The 15,637-nt window shown below is 37.8% G+C and overlaps 2 protein-coding genes across 6 annotated transcripts in view; one reads left to right on the top strand and one right to left on the bottom strand.

The window, feature by feature from the left end:
- Window positions 1-3,508, bottom strand: part of ANAPC10 (anaphase promoting complex subunit 10) — an 84,804-nt gene extending 81,296 nt beyond the window's left edge. For 4 of the 5 annotated variants that reach the window (XR_009564061.2, XR_009564062.2, XM_030878130.3 and 1 more), the window contains exons 1-2: window positions 2,685-2,784; window positions 1,170-1,296 (exon numbers count right to left, since the gene is read on the bottom strand). Coding sequence is in view for 3 of the 5 variants with exons in the window: in XM_030878130.3 (XP_030733990.1) it covers window positions 1,170-1,284 (115 nt within the window). In the remaining 2 variants the exon portion in view is untranslated. Of the gene's footprint in view, window positions 1-1,169; window positions 1,297-2,684; window positions 2,785-3,427 lie in introns of those variants that run through there. The other variant, XM_060299718.2, reaches the window with a different exon arrangement.
- Window positions 2,896-15,637, top strand: part of ABCE1 (ATP binding cassette subfamily E member 1) — a 38,069-nt gene continuing 25,327 nt past the window's right edge. The window contains exons 1-9 of the mRNA XM_030878128.3: window positions 2,896-3,028; window positions 8,512-8,645; window positions 9,658-9,743; window positions 12,284-12,381; window positions 13,383-13,500; window positions 13,863-14,000; window positions 14,156-14,225; window positions 14,445-14,541; window positions 15,466-15,555. Coding sequence (XP_030733988.1) covers window positions 8,543-8,645; window positions 9,658-9,743; window positions 12,284-12,381; window positions 13,383-13,500; window positions 13,863-14,000; window positions 14,156-14,225; window positions 14,445-14,541; window positions 15,466-15,555 — 800 coding nt within the window. The 5' untranslated portion in view covers window positions 2,896-3,028; window positions 8,512-8,542. The remainder of the gene's footprint in view (window positions 3,029-8,511; window positions 8,646-9,657; window positions 9,744-12,283; window positions 12,382-13,382; window positions 13,501-13,862; window positions 14,001-14,155; window positions 14,226-14,444; window positions 14,542-15,465; window positions 15,556-15,637) is intronic.

The following is a 15,637-nucleotide window of genomic DNA, read 5'->3' as shown; positions in this document are numbered from 1 at the left end:
GTGTCCCCTGCATTGGCAGGCGGACTCTCAACCACTGTGCCACCAGGGAACCCCTAATTAATTAATTTTTAAAAATTAAAAACAAAAAAATTCATAGAACTATAAACACAAAAAGGGTGAGTTTTTCTGTATATCCCCAGCTACTCATAAAAAGAGAGAGAAAAGAATCTTAAGGGGAAACAGAAGAGGCTTGAGTGGGAAGACACTACAGGAGACAACATGTAAATAGTAGAAGTTTCTGAGGGAAAAGTGACTACCAAATCAATAACATTATCATTAACATTACTCAAGCTAAAAAACTTTCTCTGAGCTTGATTCTACAGACTGAAAATACTCATCAAATTATAGGTTAGACAGATGAGAAAAGGTACACATGTATCCTGGCACATCCTGGCAAAACTCTTGAAGTCTAAGAATAAACAGAAAAAGCTTAAATGCTGCCAGAAAGAAAGAACAAGTTACTTAGAAAGTGAGAGACAGGCATAGCCTTCTTAGTTGCAACATGACAAAAAAGAAAATGGTAAAACAGGATCCACAAATTTTTGAGAGAAAAGGACTGCCATCCAAGAATTCTATCCCAACCAAGAGTAAAATAAAGTTATTTGGGTATGTGTAATCACTCAGAAAATGTATCAACCACTTATCCTATCCAGAGAAATAGCAAAAAAAAAAAAATGCTAACCAAATAACTGAATGATACCAGAGAGAGGGTAAAAATAGAATTTATGAGGGACTTCCCTGGTGGTCCAGTGGGTAAGACTCTATGGTCCCAATGCAGGGGGCCCAAGTTCGATCCCTGGTCAGGGAACTAGATGCTACATGCATGCTGTAACTGAAGAGTCCGCATACTACAACTAAGTCTGCATGCCACAACTAAAGATCCCGAGTGCCACAGCAATCACTGTACTGCAACTAAGACCCGGCACAGCCTAAGTAAATAAATAAATATTTTTAAAAAAAAAAAGAGGAAGAGACCTTATGAGACATGTGCAGTTAAACTGAAGCAGACACTAGTAAAGCAATTGAGAAGATATATAACAAATGAAAATCCAATTAGATTTATTTTAGAATTAAAATAAAGCATCTTAACAGAAAGAATATTTAGTGCAGTGCACAAGAAAACTTTCAGCAGTTATTATGAACAGCATTTTTGTGTTGTTTTGTTTTACCTGGTTTGCAAGATGAGAGTGACCAAACAGCTTGTGACCCAATTTCCCGTACTGTTCCAGTCCTTTCCAACTGCTTAGGGTCAGCACCGGGAGGTGTCTTGTTTGGTGTGGTCATTTTAAAAATATTCTATGTAGGATAAAAAAAAGTATCCACATTATACCCAGACCTGAGCATCTTTCTACAAAACATAAAAGAAAAAATTTAATAGCCAAATCGATCACTAATATATCCTGGATATTAATCATCTATTTCTCGAAAGCAGTTGACATAATCACTGTAATTAAAAACTCTTGGGAATTCAGTTTTTGTTTCTAAAATAGAACATATTATAACTTACAAGTTGTGCAAAGCAGCAGGCTATAGTAGTCAAAGGGCACAGGATCAAGGTGTCAACTTCAGCCTCGCCTTGGGCTTTATTTCCTTTCCTGTCAAATGGGTTGATTTGATCTATACTCCTATAATGCTATGCAGTTGTATACCTCTATGAGTAAAAATTCCAATCCAAATGAAGTTTTTCCCTAGAAAAGTCAGACTGAAATACTCTTATTCCAGGAATATGTAAATATTGGTCTACATTTTAAATTATCCGTTAAGTGATGCAGAGAAAAATCACATCTTCTCATTAGCTGTCAAAAGCTCCATTTATATGTGCTCTTACCATAGTACATAAAGTCAGAAAAATGCCTTTAAGGTCTAGAAGTGAATAACTGGCCTATTCTAAACCACAAGTTTACTTTATCTTTTGTTAATCTTGGTAGGCATATCCAAACGTGAAAAAAAAAATAGTGGATTGTGAACATGTAAAACTGCTTCGGTAGTGCAAAGTTACAGCTATTGAACATCGTTATACGTAAATGCTGTTGTAAACCTGTGCCAAAAGCTCTGTATACCATCTCCTTGACACCTCCTGAGTCAGATCTCAGTTGTTCCCTAATCTCCACACAAGCAGTTGATACTCTTTAAATAATAATAGACACTGGACTGCAAACTTTGGAAAGGCCTGAGGTTTAAACGCTCCATTAGCAATTTACTGAATAAATAAATGGATGAATGAATAGCTTCAATCGTAAAGTATTTGCCACCTGCAAGTTAAGTAAGGTCTGGGATGAGACGATTAAACCTGTGGCCACATTGCCAAATACCCAAAAATGTCAAATTGTCCAAAAAAATGGCCCATCTCTATTATTGGAGCAGAATTTAACTGCCGAACTTGGTACTGGACGCCACCAAGTGGATAAAGCACGGAACTCGGAGAAGAACGGGTTCGTGGCCACACCGTTCAGGAGCTGAGGCCAAGGAGAGAACGCCACCACGAGCAGTGTCTGGACCTGACTCCGTGGGTTCTGCTTGACACCTCTGCCCGAAGTGCGAGAATAGGCAGCGGCTAAGGATCCATTCCTGACCCACCAGCTTTGAGGAAATCGGGAGCGAAATAGGAGATTGACATTGGGGAAAAGAACCCGTCTGCTTAAGCTAGAACCATTCTCCACTTCGGGGAAAGCCCATGCACTTACAGCTCGCAGACCCGGCTTGCCGCCACTCAGGTTTTCAGGAACCGCTGCAGTTCCGCGCCACTCCCACTCAGCTTCCCAGGCCCGCCTCGCTTACCCAACAACGTCAATTGGGGTCGCAGCACAATGACGTCACTCTCCGCCGTCTCGCCCTACCTCCCTCCAGGGCTCCGCGCAGCGCGCCCTGTCGCGCACGCGCACTACCTCCCTGTGGCATGCGTGAGGCGGCGGCTGGGCACCGCCATTTTGGCCAGTGGCCGTAGGAACGCGTTGTGTGGCTGAGAAGTGAAAGCAAGAACTGATTTGGCTTCTGCGTTCCCCTCCGCAAGGGGAATCTGTTTCTCCAGGTACGTGAATAGCCTGGAAGGGTTTGGCCTTTAGCTGTAGTCTGCCACGGTCTACACACCGTAGGGACGTTCTCCCAGAGCGTTTGGTTAGGCCTCAGGTGGCGGCGGTGGAGACGGCAGCGGCGCGTGGCAGCCGGCTTGAGCGAGACAGCTGGAACCGCCGGAGCGCGGGCGCCGCCGAGAGCTGGGGACGCCTCGCGCTTCCCTCCAGCTGACTCGGCACTCTGCCACTGCGGCCCGCCACCCCCGCCAGGGGACCCGAAGATGGCCTTAGCTGCCATCCCCTCAGCGGTCCAGCCTCCAGTCCCCCCTTTCCCCCGCTCCTGCCCTAGGGCTGAACCTTACAGCCGCCTTCAGAACGCAGAGCGTCCCCTACTACCCCCACTCTTCCCCTGGCACCTTTGGAAGCCTTTTCTTCCACCGTTTGGGGATTGTGGAATGAGTGAATTATCTTTGCCGCCATGAAGTCGAATCCTGCTTGTCCACTCCCCGTCTGTAGACATGATGGCCAGACGTCACTGTGCTCACAGCAGCGTGTACTCTGCTGTAACCAGGGTTAGCTCAAATAATCTCCCAGGTGAACGCCTTTAACATTTCGGGTGCACTTTTATAGCACTTTTCCCCTTGGTGACTTCTCCGTCTTCTCCTTTATCATATCTTAAACTCCTTGCGATCAGGTCTTTATTGAAAGGCCCTTTCCCTTCAGTGGGTCGTGCATTGTAGGAACGACGGCTAAAGCCGATTCCCACACCCCATAAACTACGCAAGCCCGTTTTCTCATTTTTTTACGGTAAAATCGTAAGAGTGAGAAGTAGCCTTAAGAACAGTGTGTTTTGTTTTGCTTGAGGGTTTTTCGCCTTCTCTTGCACATGACTGCTTACTAGGCATTTATGACAGTGGTATGTGTGTTGCAGTCCTCGGTACCTTTGTCCCTGATACTGAGAATATTCATTCTATACCATTTGCTTGACGATAATGCTTTGTCAGTGTTAATCAAGGGCTCTTATCTGTATCTGAACCAAAGAGTGTTGTTTTTGTTTTAGTGAAAAGATTTGTTCTCCCCTATAAAAAAATTTTTTTAGGAAGAATATTTAATATAATTGCTGGGGTGGGGTAAGAAGAAAGCAGTTATTAATTTAGTGTCCCTTTTAATTGTCTTCAATTTAAGACTCTGAAGTCAGAGTTGTGCACCACTCCCAACTTATATGTTTTATAAAATTAATGACCTGCAATAGCATAGGTTAGAATATCTCACATGACATAAGCATCATTCGTTAACAGCAACCTTTCAAATGTTTGAACAGGGTGTTAAAATAATTTTGGTCTTAGACTGCAGATGGTTTCCATATCTCACTTCCTTTTTTCCTCTCAGCTGGAATAATGACAGTGAAGGTCATTGAGTACCTATTTTTTAAATAAGTTTTTGTATCTATCTATATATCTGTTTGTTTATTTATGGCTAAGTTGGGTCTTCGTTACTGCGCGGGCTTTCTCTAGTTGCGGCGAGCAGGGGCTACTCTTCGTTGCGGTGTGCAGGCTTCTCAATGTGGTGGCTTCCCTTGTTGTGGAGCACGGGCTCTAGGCACGCGGGCTTGAGTAGTTGCAGCATGCAGGCTCAGTAGTTGTGGCTCGCCGGCTTAGTTGCTCCGCAGCATGTGGGATCTTCCTGCACCAGAGATCGAACCTGTGTCCCCTGCATTGTCAGGGGAATTCTTAACCACTGCACCAGCAGGGAAGTCCCTTGAGTACCTATTTTGAGCACAGTTTTCAGATTTGAAATACCTTCAAGGAGTCAGTTACTACAGGCTTCCCCTTCAAGCTTTCATGTGCTATGTCTTTCATTGAAAAAAAAGGAGGGGCTCTTTCTTGCCAATTCTTGAAACTAACATAGAAATTTAATTAATAATAGTGTTTACACTGTTAATTAACAGTTCTACAAAGAATCTGTATTCATTTTTCTTAAATGTATTATAATTTATCACTTTTTTTTTTTTTTTTTTTTTGCGGTACGCGGGCCTCTCACTGCTGTGGCCTCTCCCGCTGCGGGGCACAGGCTCCGGACGCGCAGGCCCAGCGGCCATGGCTCACGGGCCCAGCCGCTCCGCGGCATGTGGGATCTTCCCGGACCGGGGCACGAACCCGTGTCCCCTGCATCGGCAGGCGGACTCTCAACCACTGCGCCACCAGGGAAGCCCTTATCACTTTTTTATATAAATCAGCTTATTAACCATCTCTGGTAGGTTTTTATTTTATAAAAATCACCTTTTATAGTCATTTGGTTTTTTAAATGGTTTGAAATAGTAGGTGAAACATTTTAGTAGTTTGGCAGAAATAAACTTTAACGTAAGCAGTTTCATTGATAAATCAATGAAGATTTATCCCCTATAGGGGAATTCATCATGCTCATTCACCATAATTAATATGGTGTCCAGTTTTATTTTAATAGCTAACTAAAGAGTCTTCAGTTTCCAGGGAGTTGGCACTTCCAGAATGATAGCTTTTTTGTAGCAGTTCAAAAGTCATTTATTTTCTTCTTATTCTAATCTTCAGGAGGCCTGCCTGGACCAATTTCTAAAGGTTATAAAGGGGTAAAGTGAACCTATCAGCGTAACTGTTTATTACATAAAATTTTAGTCACCTTTTGGGTGACTTTTTTTTCCAATAATATACTTTAGTGGATAACTGTCACTGTAAAATATTGTTAACTTGCAAGACTCCTGAAGTTGTTATAACCTACAGGAAAATGATTTACTATGTCTAAATTCATTTTCTCATTTCATTCAGCGGAAATGTTTGAGCTCCTACTATGTGGTAGGCACTGGTCCAGCCACTGGGATAAACAGACAGACAAAAATTCCTGCACTCATGATGGAGTACCTTCTGCTTGGAGAGGGAAAAATATTGTCTGTGTGTAGAGAGAAAATATATAAATGCATATATATATATACATACACACAGTAAACGTGTACATATACCATATATACACATATATATGAAATATATACTATGTCATATAGTAGAAAGAGCTAAGGAGAAGAATAAAACAAGAGAGTTTTATATTTTTTGGTAATATAGCTAGAGAAGGCTCACTGAGAATAAACATTAAAGACTTGAAGGAGTGAGCCATGTGACTCACTAGGGGAAATAGCATTATAGGCAGAGGGAGCAGAAAGGCCAAGACCCTGAAGCAAAGATTGACAACCATTTGCTTTAGCCATGTGAAAAACAGTGATAACCTGACAAGTTGTTTTGATAGAATGATGGGCACTAAAGGCTGGAATGGATTCCAGAGAAAATACCTAGAAAGAAATTTGAAACACTGACTATAGGCAACTCTTTTACGTAGTCTCGCTATAAAAGGAAGGAGAAATGAAGCAATGGAGGAAGATGGGGTCAGATAATGTAGTGTTTGAATGCTGATGGGAATAAGCCAGTGGAAAGAATAGTTGATGATGTGAAAGACATGAGAGAGAATTGTTGGAACATTCTCCTTAGCAGATATCTTTTAGTTTGCAAAGGGACTTAGCTATGGAAATACATAGTATGGTTGCTGGTTGGCATAGTTTCACTTGAGATGATACTAGTCAGCATGGTTTTGTTTTTTCTCTTCCCATTTTCTGCTGCATGTGTGCAGGTGAAGAGTTGTGCTTAACCAGGATTATAGATGAGGGTGTAAGTGATTGACAACGGAATTTTAGGTGGGTACAGAGATACAAAGATACAAAAGGCTGAAGGACAGTGGAAATGTGGTAGAATTGAGAGATAATGTTAGGTCTGAGGAATGGGGGAGTTCAAGGGGTTGTTGGATTGTTGTGTATGAGAGAGGTGAACTGAAAAGATAGGGATGGTGGTTGGAGAATGGGGTATTTGAAAGGTAGGTTATGGAGAAAACGCAGTTATTTGTAATGACAAGGTGAAGGATTTGACCAAAGGAATGAGTGGCTATGGTAGGGTGAAAGACAAGATCACTAGAGGAGAGAGGTTAATGAACTGAGATGACAGGCTGTTAATAGAAGGATCATCTATGAACATATTAAAATCACCAAGAGTTATGACAAGAGTTGTTAGAGTGAACATTAGCTAAGGGCCGAAATTTCAAAGAATGGGAGGGAGTGATCTGATGGTTGGTAAATGACTAAAGCGGGTGGATGACCTAAGACGCAAAAGTGGCTGTTTTTAGTGAGGAGAGAGAATCGTCTGGGAGCGGTACTGAGGAGCAAGATCTTTTATTCCCCTCCAAGCCTAATGATATTGAGGGGTTATGAGAAGGACTGGAGAGTTCTATAAGAGGAAGCAGTCTGTCAAGAAAAATCTAGATAGAGGATCACAGTCATTGATAGAAAAAGCCAACGGAATGTCTTTGTTGGTCAATAATCTTTTGGCTTCAGGTTCTTTCATTACATATTGGAATAAACTGGAGTAGTAAGGCACTTTTTCGAATTACTTACTTTAATCACATTCTAAGAAAATTAATGTCAATCACTAAGCCCAATATTATAAAAGATTAAGTTAACTTTGACCTCAACTACATAATTGATGGTGCTGTTAAATATCAAGACTTTAAAAAGCTCCAAAAGTGAGTATATACATATAGTTACTTGGTCTCCTTTTCATTTCAGTGCTGTTAACATAAAATTCATCATGGCCATATTGTAAATTCCCAGGTAAAGCAGTTTTTACTTTTTCCAGTTGACCAACATGATGGTTACACCCTTAATAATCATTTGCCATTTCCATCAGTAGTGCATTGTAGTAAGATGGCTAAGCCATGAAGTGATGCTTAGTTTGAGGGAGGAAGTAAACACCTTTATCATATGTATGTTTTCATGTCAAGTCTTACTATTCTGTTTCATTGGTCTGTGTTCATACACTGGTATCAGCATCGATTTCTGAGGCCTTATATCATTTTTTTTCATAGGTCAGGTGTAGGTTCCCTCTTCCCCCTTGCTCTTTTCCATTTTCCTGGCTATTAATACTTTTCTTTTTGTATAAGAGCTTTAGATTTGATTTGTCTGATTCAGTTTTTTTTTTCTCCTTGAGATTGGATTAAATATATAAATTCAGGGAAGGTTGAAATCTCTGATATTGACTATTCTTTATTGTGAAAACTGAGACAGCATGTCATTCTACTTGTTCAGGTCTTTTGTGTCTTTCATTGGTATTTTGAAAGTTTCCGCACATGTGTATATATATCTTGTTAAGTTGATCCCTAGATCTTTTCTTTTTTCTGACTGTTGAAAGTGGTATTTTTTCCTTCATTATATAAATCTTCTGATGAATGGACTATATGTAAAATTTTGTTTTTCCAGCCTTACCAAATTATTTTATTGCTTTTACTAGTTTTTTTTAAACTAGTTCCAGGTATTAATATCTGAATATAGTGATAACTTATCTCCTCCTGTCTAACTTTTTATGCCTGTGACTTATTTCTCTTAACTAATTGCATTGACTATGCCATAATTTTGTTAATTTTTCTTTAATAGAGGAACTGGATATTGTTACTTCCTTAGAATTATGGCGGATAAATTAACAAGAATTGCTATTGTCAACCATGACAAATGTAAACCTAAGAAGTGTCGGCAGGAGTGCAAAAAGAGTTGCCCTGTGGTTCGAATGGGTAAGCTGTTCTGTGGATCATTTAAGGATAAGAGAAGGTTTTAAAAGGAATACACTGTCTTTATGGTTCTCTAGGCTTTAGTATATACTTTTCTCCCCCGTTAGTTTCTTTAAAATGTAAAAATAAGACCAGATTTTGTTCTAAATTTCTTTTAATGCTTTGTGACTAAATGATCCTGTTTAAGTTCATTGAACACAAAATCAAACCAGAGTTCAAATTACTGAGATTCTTACTGTCCTACAAAATCCTATGGTTACTTTAAGTCATGAAGAAAGGACTGCCAAGATGTTTGTATTGATATTTGATAGTATTCTCCTTAAAAAAAAAAAAAAAAAAAAAAGCTTAATATGAATGACTATTCATGAGGTTTTGCTATATTTTCAAGAGTAAATAAATTTACGACCATTCAGAATTGATGACTTGTTGGTCGTCTTTAAGGGCTAAACTAAATAATTTTTACTTTAAATATACTAGTGAGGTATAAGCTTACTAAATCTTAAAAGGAAATTTAGATGTCATGTGTTACAGTCTACTGTGCTATTCAGAAATTCCATTATTAATATCCCTAATGCCAGGTTTAATTTTGTTTGTGTATTAGATGTCCACATACCTTTGGGGAGCTTCCCTGATTTAGCTAACGTATTTCATTCCCTTATCTGGTGTACATTACCATTTTCAAGGCATATTTTATGGATTATATATTCAGGTCAGTCAGCTTAAAAGTAAAGCTGTTTTAGAATCTGCTGTATTTTTATTAGCATATTTTCTTCCCGTAGTAGATTAAACAAATAAGCATATTAGAGTCATCTCTGCCTTGCCTGACAAGAGTATTCATATAAGTAGTTAAGTTCAGTAATCTATCCAAAGCACTGATTTATATTTCTTTCTGTGGCCTTTCTTTTTGAAAACTTGATTCTGTATGGAAATTTGGAACCAGAATTGCTGAAATAACAGTGTTCAGAAAATTAGAACATCAGAAGAAATGACTTAATTCTATCTTTTCCTTTGCCAGGAAAATTATGCATAGAGGTTGTCCCCCAGAGCAAAATAGCATGGATTTCTGAAACTCTTTGTATTGGTTGTGGTATTTGTATTAAAGTAAGTGATATTTTATTTATTGGATCAAATTTGTAACCTAAAAATGAAATCTAAAACTTCTGAGTACATTATAACTATTTTTAGAGCCAAATATAAAACATTGAATAAAGAATACAAATTCAGAAAAATAGTCTTCTTATATCAATATTATTATTGCTTTTTCAATTAATTAACCACCCCACTTAACAGTTATCCTTAAAAAATAATAATAAAAGTTATGCAAACTTCGTAAAGCCATTTCCAACCAAAATTAATTTTTTTTCACCCTTTTATGAGAAGGACATTCTCCAAGTCTTTACCAGAACTTTTTTGAAATATAAAAAATATGAGTCATATTACATACATTTTTTTCAAGTCTGTGTTTAATTTTATTTTTTTAATTTATTTATTTATTTGGCTGTGCCGGGTCTTAGTTGTGGCTCAAGGGCTCCTTAGTTGTGGCATGCAAACTCTTAGTTGTGGCATGCACGTGGGGTCCGGTTCCCTGGCCAGGGAACGAACCTGGGCCTCCTGCATTGGGAGCGCAGAGTCTTAACCACTGCGCCACCAGGGAAGTCCCTGTGTTTAATTTAAAATTCACACTTTTTTTTTTTTTTTTTGCGGTACACAGGCCTCTCACTGTTGTGGCCTCTCCCGTTGCGGAGCACAGGCTCCGGACGTGCAGGCTCAGCGGCCATGGCTCACGGGCCCAGCCGCTCTGCGGCATGTGGGATCTTCCTGGACCGGGGCATGAACCTGTGTCCCCTGCTCGGCAGGTGGACTCTCAACCACTGCGCCACCAGGGAAGCCCCTAAATTCACACTTTTAAATAAAAATGGACACAGCCAAAAATTTTTTTAATTTAACCTAATCCTTAAGTACTGCTTTTGCTGTGTTATACATTCTTCTATTGTTGGATTTATCCCAATAGTGTAATTTTTCAAAATACCTCAGTTTTTGTTATACTGAATGGTTTGAATAGGGTATTTTACTAAAGAATGATGGATTTCCAACTTTAGTTCATAAAAGATATTTAGGAGCCAGTGTATAAAGTTCTTAAATTATTTTTATTTACAGATAATATATTTTAGAAAGGAGATTTCCCAAAATATGGACACCATCTGTTATTTTTTCTAATAAGGTTTGTGTATTTTACATTGGTTTCTGAATCCTCGGTTAAGTATCCAGAAGTACCAGGCTTAGTACCTGAAAGCGTTTTTTTCTTGTTTTTAAAATATAAGCAGGAGATATTTCTTCCAGCAAATACTTACTAATCTTTTATTATTTGCCTGCCAGTGTTTTGGGTGGTGGAAATCTTATTTTGAACAGTATATTCGATTTTATTTTCTTTCCTCACTGCTATAAAAAAATGAGATTCCAGAATTTGGGGTATGCAATTCAGTGGCTGAAAAGAAACTGATGTGATGAATTGTTTGCGGGGGGCGGGTAGTGTATACCCCCTGAACACTAAGATACTTGTAATGCACCACATATATGAGCAATGTGGCTATTTTTTTCTTTGTAGATTAAGAGAAGTTTAAATTACTTGCAGCCTGTAAGCATTTTATGTACATTGATGGAGTAATAGAGGATTCTGTAAATGGAGGTAATTCCGTTTGCAGAAAAAATCTCGTGTAAAGAATTAATAATTTTTTTTAGAGGTTGGTGATTATTTTGCTAGAAAACAAACAAAGAGTGTTGTTTTTTAAGCCTCTGTGTTCTTGTAACTTAGGAAATGGGAATTCCCTGAAATCTTTATATACAGAGACTTGAATTAGTCCCCTGAGCTCATTCAACAGTTCTGCTGAACAGATTTCTAATCTGAGGTTATACTCTTTGGTTGTACCTTTATAGTCATCTGTACTGCTGAGAAATTTTTCTAGCCACGTTACCACTCTTAAATCACCTTCCAGTTCTTGCCATTCTTGTTCCTTGGGCATTTATCTGATTGATTGTCACTTATTGTTTGAATAAGTTTTTCTATGAGGTTTTTTATGTGAATTTTCTCAATTGGAATATGAAGTATCTTTTTCATATGGGATGGTTACAAATCACAATGGAAAGACGTTAGTCCTTGCTCTGTGCAAATACTATGCTAGCTGTTGTTGGGACATAAGTAGACCAAGAAAGGTACAATCCATGACCTTAAAGGACTTTACAAGGTAGAAATGGAAGCATACAGAGACAGGGAAAAGAAGATAAGGGGAAGGCGTTTCTCATTGACTGAATATGGAACTGTATGCTTAATAACCGTGTTTTATCTTGCTCTTAACCTTCTCATACAAAAGCCTCCAGTTCTCTAAGGTTTTGCAGTAAGTATTAAACACATTAAATGTCCAGGATTATACCAGTCACTAGGGGGAATGCAGAATTATTAGATATGATTCTTGCCTTCAAGGAACTTAACTTTCTTAAGCAAAGGATAGGAAATGAAACAATACTTTACGTCTATGTGAAACTCCCACTTTTGGAAGATAAATTATAAAAATTTCTTCATCTGTTCATTTTAGTCATGCCTATATTTCTAAGAATTAACAGAAAACTAATTCTTTAAATAACAGAAGTGCCCCTTTGGTGCCTTATCAATTGTCAATTTACCAAGCAACTTGGAAAAAGAAACAACACATCGATACTGTGCCAACGCCTTCAAGCTTCACAGGTATATTTCCAAGTCAACATTCTTCTTTATTTCAGTCAAGAGTAAATCCATTTGGAATTTTCAGAGAAATAACAAAAATGGAAAAAAAGTGGTATTAACTTTTACATCCACTAAAGCAAAATACAGTATTATAACATCATGCAGAATCATACTGTATATGTCAGTGGTTCATTCTAGCTAACATTAAAATTACCTGAGGGTCTTTTTAAAACTACTAATGCCCAGGTAATTTCAGCCCAGTTGAATTACATCTTATCTCTGGATGTACAGTCTGGACTTAGTAAGTTGAAAAGGCTCCCAGTGATTCTAATATACAGTTGGGGGTGAGAATCACTGTTGTTAATAATATCCTTATCCCCAGAATACTTTTAAGGGAACTCATCTTGATTTTATTTATCTATTAATCTCGTAATCTACAGAGAATATTACTCTGGACTTCGACATATATTGTTAATGACGCATTCTTTGAGGTTTTTAATCTGCTGAACACTAATATTTTGAATCTAGGAGTCTAGATTTAACTAATAAAAGGGTATTTCTCAACCTGCCAGCTTTAAGGGGCCTACTGCAGCAGGGAGAATGAGTGGAATACTTCTGGTTGATGTGGCACTTCTCTCCTTGTAAGTAAATGGCAGGCCAAAAAAAAGAAAGACAGTGTGAGGTTGCACCTGCTGTGCAATTTTCTACCACACCATTTTATTATACATTAAAACTGAGCCTTATTTGGAAAGAAAAATTGTTACTTTAGAATAGACTTTGAGTGAAAGTTGAATAAATAAAATTTGGAGTAATGTTAGTCATGGATGCATTCCTAACAACAGTTTAAGTTAATCTTGGCTGCTGTTTTTTCCTAATAGCCAGTAATATCTGGCATATATCTCTTTTGTCTTATTAATGAATGTGTGTGGAGTGCAAGCGCATTAAAATACATCATTCTGGTATTACGTCACTTTTTCTACATAAGTCTGAGTTGTCTTATTATTTTTGTACACTTATGACAGGTTGCCCATTCCTCGTCCAGGTGAAGTTTTGGGATTAGTTGGAACTAATGGTATTGGAAAGTCAACTGCTTTAAAAATTTTAGCAGGAAAGCAAAAGCCAAACCTTGGAAAATATGATGTATGTATTACCACCTTATAAAAATGAATATCTTGGTTCAGTTTTATGAGGCTATGAAGGAGAGAGTATGTGTGATTTTATTTTTTAATGTTCTTATTTTCAAGATTATTTGTGGAATTAATGCTGAGAAACTATAAATGAAACTCCTTTTTAGGTAAAATCTGTTAATGCTGCTTAATTGATAATTCTGAGCTTTCATAAACTGTTATGAGTTGGTGTTTTCTTGATTTGAAATTAAATCCACCTGTAATATTATCTTAGAAGCAGAGGTATTCTGTTTGGATATGTGTTCTATTTTGTATAACATTCATCCTCTTTGCAACTGTATTATTAAATTCAGGTAATTATACATATATTTCTAGGACCCACCTGATTGGCAAGAAATTTTGACTTACTTCCGTGGATCTGAATTGCAGAATTACTTTACCAAGATTCTTGAAGATGACCTAAAAGCCATTATCAAACCTCAGTATGTAGACCAGATTCCCAAGGCTGCAAAGGTCAGTTGCTTTTTAGGAGAAATTTAGTGGGTATTACAGATATTGGTGGACATATAAAAGATAAAGTAAACTTGTTTTATTTTGTGACTCTTTTTAATAGTGAGGGAATTTTAGTATTGAAGGAAAATAATACTATTTCTGATATATTATGGCAGGGGACAGTGGGGTGTATTTTGGACCGAAAAGATGAAACAAAGACACAAGCAATTGTATGTCAGCAGCTCGGTAAGTGTTTATTTTGTGTATGTGTTTTAATAGGCCCTGAACTTAACTCATAAAGATAGGTATCTTTATATGGATTACTGAAATAAATGGAAAAAATCTCTAGTAGTTGTCGTATTTTCAACAGAAACATTCAAACAGAGAATGACTTGCAATATACATTTTACCTTGAAGAGGTAAAATAAAATAACATTGAACACAATGCCTCTATGTTCTTTGTAGATTTAACCCATCTAAAAGAACGCAATGTTGAAGATCTTTCAGGAGGAGAGTTGCAGAGATTTGCCTGTGCTGTCGTTTGTATACAGAAAGCTGATATGTAGGTTACTTTATACTTTTTGTAAATCTTATCCCTACTTTAGAGTTTTTGTTTATAATGCTGCTAATAGAGCAGTGGTTTGAGAGAAATTAATAGGAAGAGTAGTATCTAATGTTTTAACTTTGAGGTCAGATGTTGAAGCAATTGTGCATCCATTGCCCATTTCCCTGTTATTCCATCAGGGGTAAAAAATTCATTTAGGTAAGTACCTTACAACTTATGGGTTCTGGAGCTCTTTAATCTGAAGTCAGCTGTTTATTTTGTAAACTCTCTTTATACATAAGAAGGACATTTTTTTAAGATGAAGCTCTCCTACCAGGCCGGCAAGGTTTTCCGTAGCTTAAGTGGAAAATCAGGTTTTTCAGGTTATCCTAAATCAGGGTGGCTTGCCATGTGAGAGAGAAGAAGGAAGTGGAAAAGGCGAGTTTCCTTTCTACCTTTTAATGCCTCTCTTCTCCCAGATAGTTTTTGCTCTCGTCTTTTTCCATACTTCTACTCTGGCATCCAATGCAGGCTAGTTTTTCTCCATAAAGTATTCTGTAATTCTGGGCAGAGCCTTCCTTTCCAAAGACTCTGTTTGCTTTAGTGCAACTGACTTTAGCCAATTAAGAGAGCCCTCTGAATTACTTCGGAATATATCAGAATATTTTTCATGAGGAGATAACAGTTTGTAAGTTAGCCTAATCTAGGAGTCTCTCCCCAGACTTGATATGCAGTCCTGCCTTTCGTAATTTATTTTCTTCCTTCTACTTCTGAACAGAATACAAAAATTTTTACCGTTATGGGGTGGGCTCCTCAGTATTATAAGGGGATTTTTGTTGTTGTTAAATCAGAAACTATATCTCAGTGCTTTAAAATAACGTGCAAGATAGAATTTTATCATACTTGCCTTTCAAATTATTATGTTTGCTTTTTTTTTCATAGTTTCATGTTTGATGAACCTTCTAGTTACCTAGATGTCAAGCAGCGTTTAAAGGCTGCTATTACTATACGATCTCTAATAAATCCAGATAGGTAAGTACAGATTTGGTATATGCCTGTGCTGTTTTGTTTGAGGACTTTCACAGATTTCTAAAGTTTAAACACTGGGACCATC

The sequence above is a fragment of the Globicephala melas genome, chromosome 5 (assembly GCF_963455315.2).
Source record: "Globicephala melas chromosome 5, mGloMel1.2, whole genome shotgun sequence".
NCBI lineage: Eukaryota > Metazoa > Chordata > Mammalia > Artiodactyla > Delphinidae > Globicephala > Globicephala melas.
The sequence above is the reverse complement of the archived record's forward strand: the minus strand, read 5'-3'. Positions and strand labels throughout refer to the sequence as shown.